General features: G+C 39.6%; 1 protein-coding gene across 1 annotated transcript; it reads left to right on the forward strand.

The window, feature by feature from the left end:
* Positions 1-64: 64 nt before the first annotated feature.
* Positions 65-3,365, forward strand: LOC102679516 (probable serine/threonine-protein kinase DDB_G0278901; the record flags this gene model as incomplete). Its single annotated transcript, XM_006625176.2, has 7 exons — positions 65-280; positions 369-585; positions 688-878; positions 961-1,165; positions 1,242-1,321; positions 1,429-2,195; positions 2,226-3,365. Coding segments are annotated over 7 exons (2,816 nt in total), but the record flags the coding sequence as incomplete, so codon positions are not given.
* Positions 3,366-3,371: the final 6 nt, after the last annotated feature.

Here is a 3,371-nt window from a genome sequence, read left to right on the forward strand (position 1 = left end):
AAAAAAAAAAAAGGAATAGAAAAAAAGAAACAAGATTATTTTTGTATTTTATTTGTTTGAAAAAAAAAATTTTTATTAAACTTTGATAATTTTTCAGCCAGAGATTACGAGATAGTTAGGAATCAAGTGGAATTAGGTGAAATTATTGGAGAAGGTCAATTTGGCAATGTACATAAAGGTTCATACAAAGGGCGGGACAATCAAGTTATACCGGTGGCGGTGAAAACCTGTAAAGTCGATGCAGATCTCGCGACGTCGGAGAAATTTCTCGAGGAAGCCTGTAAAGAAATTTTAATTGAATATTCATTGAATCGACAACGAATGAAAGTTTAGAAATGACATCTATGATATATGCGTATAAATTTCAGATATAATGCAACAATTCGAGCATCCTCATATTATAAGACTTATCGGTGTATGCTCGGAACCACCCATTTGGTTAGTAATGGAATTAGCCAAATTGGGAGAGATGCGAGCTTATCTGCAGTCGAACAAACATCGTCTAGATCTCGCCACTCTTCTACTTTACACATTTCAATTGAGCACTGCCTTATCGTATCTGGAAAGCAAGAAATTTGTCCATAGGTAATTTCGATTAATATTATCGAAATTATGATTGAAGAGAATATCTGATGATTGTATTTTGCATTCTAAATATATTTTCATCGACTTATTTTACATATACAGGGACATTGCTGCGAGAAACGTGCTAGTTTCTGCGCACAATTCCGTAAAATTAGCGGATTTTGGTCTTAGTAGGTGGGTGGAGGATCAAAGTTATTATACAGCAAGTAGGTGTAAGTTGCCCATTAAATGGATGGCACCGGAGAGTATTAATTTTCGAAGATTTACTACATCTTCTGACGTTTGGATGTTTGGTAGATATTTCTTTTTTTACAACGAATAAATTTCTCTTAATATTCCAAAAAATGTAAAACAATTTTTCTTTTATCCTTCTAGGTGTATGCATGTGGGAAATTTTAATGCTAGGCGTAAAACCATTTCAAGGTGTAAAAAATAACGAAGTGATCCGTAAATTGGAAAACGGAGAAAGACTTGCATTACCGAATCATTGCCCTCCACGATTATATTCTTTGATGTCTCAGTGTTGGAGTTACGAACCCAGTAAACGACCAACGTTCAAAGAGATCAGAGAAACTTTACAGTACGTGATGCACTTTCATCTTCTTCTTTCTCGATTCGACATCTTTCCCATTACGAAAAATTATTAAATGTTGCAGTGAAATTTTATTGGAAGAGAAACATCAGCAACAAGAAACGATGAGACGGGAGAACAGAAGAGTACAAGCCATGTCTTGGGGTACGTATAATGAAAAATAAAGAACAAGGAAGAAGCGTTTATATATAAAGCTTCGATTCGAGATATTTTATGGTGCACGTAGTAGGATAATCTCTCGTCGTTTATAGGGGCAGACGATGTACCGCCACCGAAACCTTCGAGGCAACCGCAAAACACGACGGATCAATCTCAGTTAACCGCCGCAGCGCCGGTCTCGACATATATTGTTGCGCAAAATCCCGAGGTTCTTGCGCAACTTCTCAAGGATAATCAAACTAGGGGGGTATGTCCCTCCGTCTACACAACCCCTGCCTCGCCTTTCAATACCTTAGCCGTACAATTTCAAGACGAAGATCAAGTCTTAACCACTGCTTTAGTTTCAGATCTACCCTTTTTCGATCCAACCACTTCAGAACCTTCCGCCTCTCATGACACTCATTCGGGAGATTCCACTTTGTCCGACACTAATCTGGATTCCCTCGATTCCTCGGACACTCCTCTCATGTCTAGTCTTAACATTTCAGACGCGACACAAGCTCAATCCCCCGCTGCTAACAGAAAGCAGCAGAAGGTTAAAGAGATGCAAAATTTGTACGCGGTTAGTTCAAAAGTTGTTGGTAGCATTGCAGGAGATTTGTATTCTCCAGTGCAAAAATTCACAACGTCCGGTGCTATTCCAATAACAACTAGCGTAGCTAGTTGCGGCGAAATATACGGGCCTGTCGCTAATTTCACCCAAAGTTCCGCCATCGTTGGTAATCTTAGTCAAAGTCCCAGTGTAGGTGGTAATTTTGGTGAAAATCCTGGAAATTTTGGGCCCAGCAGCTTGAATAGTATCGTAGGATTGAATAATCAAAATCAATTGTCAAATTTCGGCCAATTCTCTAATAACACGAACCAAGCTTTTAACATTGCTCAACCGGTCAGCCAAAATTCTAATTGCATACAAAATCCTACAACCGCTGTCGTGTATCCCCGTATACCGGTTGTTACTTCGAGTAACGCTGCTATTTCTGCATCCAATACGGAATGTTTGTACGGACCTGTGTTAAAATTCCGAGCGCAAAACATCCAAAACCAAAATGTAACTGATTTGAAATCCGTAAACGTGTCTGTTGGAACTACCATGGCGAATGTTAGAGGCAATTTAGCGCATACTTCTACTCCAGGACCAAACCTGCAAACACGACCTGCACACGCTCAGAATTATCAGCATCAACAAATTTATTCGAATATAAGTGCAGCGACACCACAACCGATGTATATGCCGCAGAATGCGCAAAACAATCAAAAACAAAATCCAATTCATCAATCTGTTTCTTACATCCCGTCGCAACATACGAATCAACAAAATCAAGCAATCAGCGCTAATCCAATTTACACGGCGCAAGCGACTTCTGTTACGGTCGTGCAAGCTCAGAAGGTTCAAGGCCCTGTATATGTGCAACAAATTCAAGCTGGAATTAGCCATGTGCCGAGTTCCCAAGCGATGAACGTGAATCAGCAGCAATTGTCTTTTGAAATAGCACAAAGTCATCCCATTCAAGTGCATTTCGCCACATCAGGTGGTACGGTCCAATCAAGTAGCCAGCAACATCTTCATTCAAGCACATCTAATATTGTAATCGGTCAACAATCAAGTTCCATTACTGCCACGCAACATAGTCAAGCACAATGCAACGTAGCGAATCTGCCAATTACTGCTGCAACAAACGCAACACAGTATTTAGTACAGCCAATAGTACAATCAGGGATGATAAGATCTACTACACCTCAAATAGCAACCGGTGTTGCAAAGATCACTACATTTGTAAATCAAAAGCAAGATGAACAACTAACAAGTTCGACAGATGGCACACTCTCTGGATCACTGATATCCTCTGCAGTCAGTGATAGCACAATGTCATCGAGCAGCTCGATGACAGAGGAGGCACAGCAAGATCAGGTTTGGCAACGCCTCCTAGGAATGAAAATCGCATCCTTTATCTGCAACAGCATATTGTTTTTATTTATAATTCGAAATTCTTGCAGCACTATACTTTTGTTGCAATTCAAATATATATATATATAT

This window comes from Apis dorsata, unplaced genomic scaffold (genome assembly GCF_000469605.1).
Source record: "Apis dorsata unplaced genomic scaffold, Apis dorsata 1.3 scaffold_51339, whole genome shotgun sequence".
In the NCBI taxonomy this organism is placed as follows: Eukaryota; Metazoa; Arthropoda; class Insecta; order Hymenoptera; family Apidae; genus Apis; species Apis dorsata.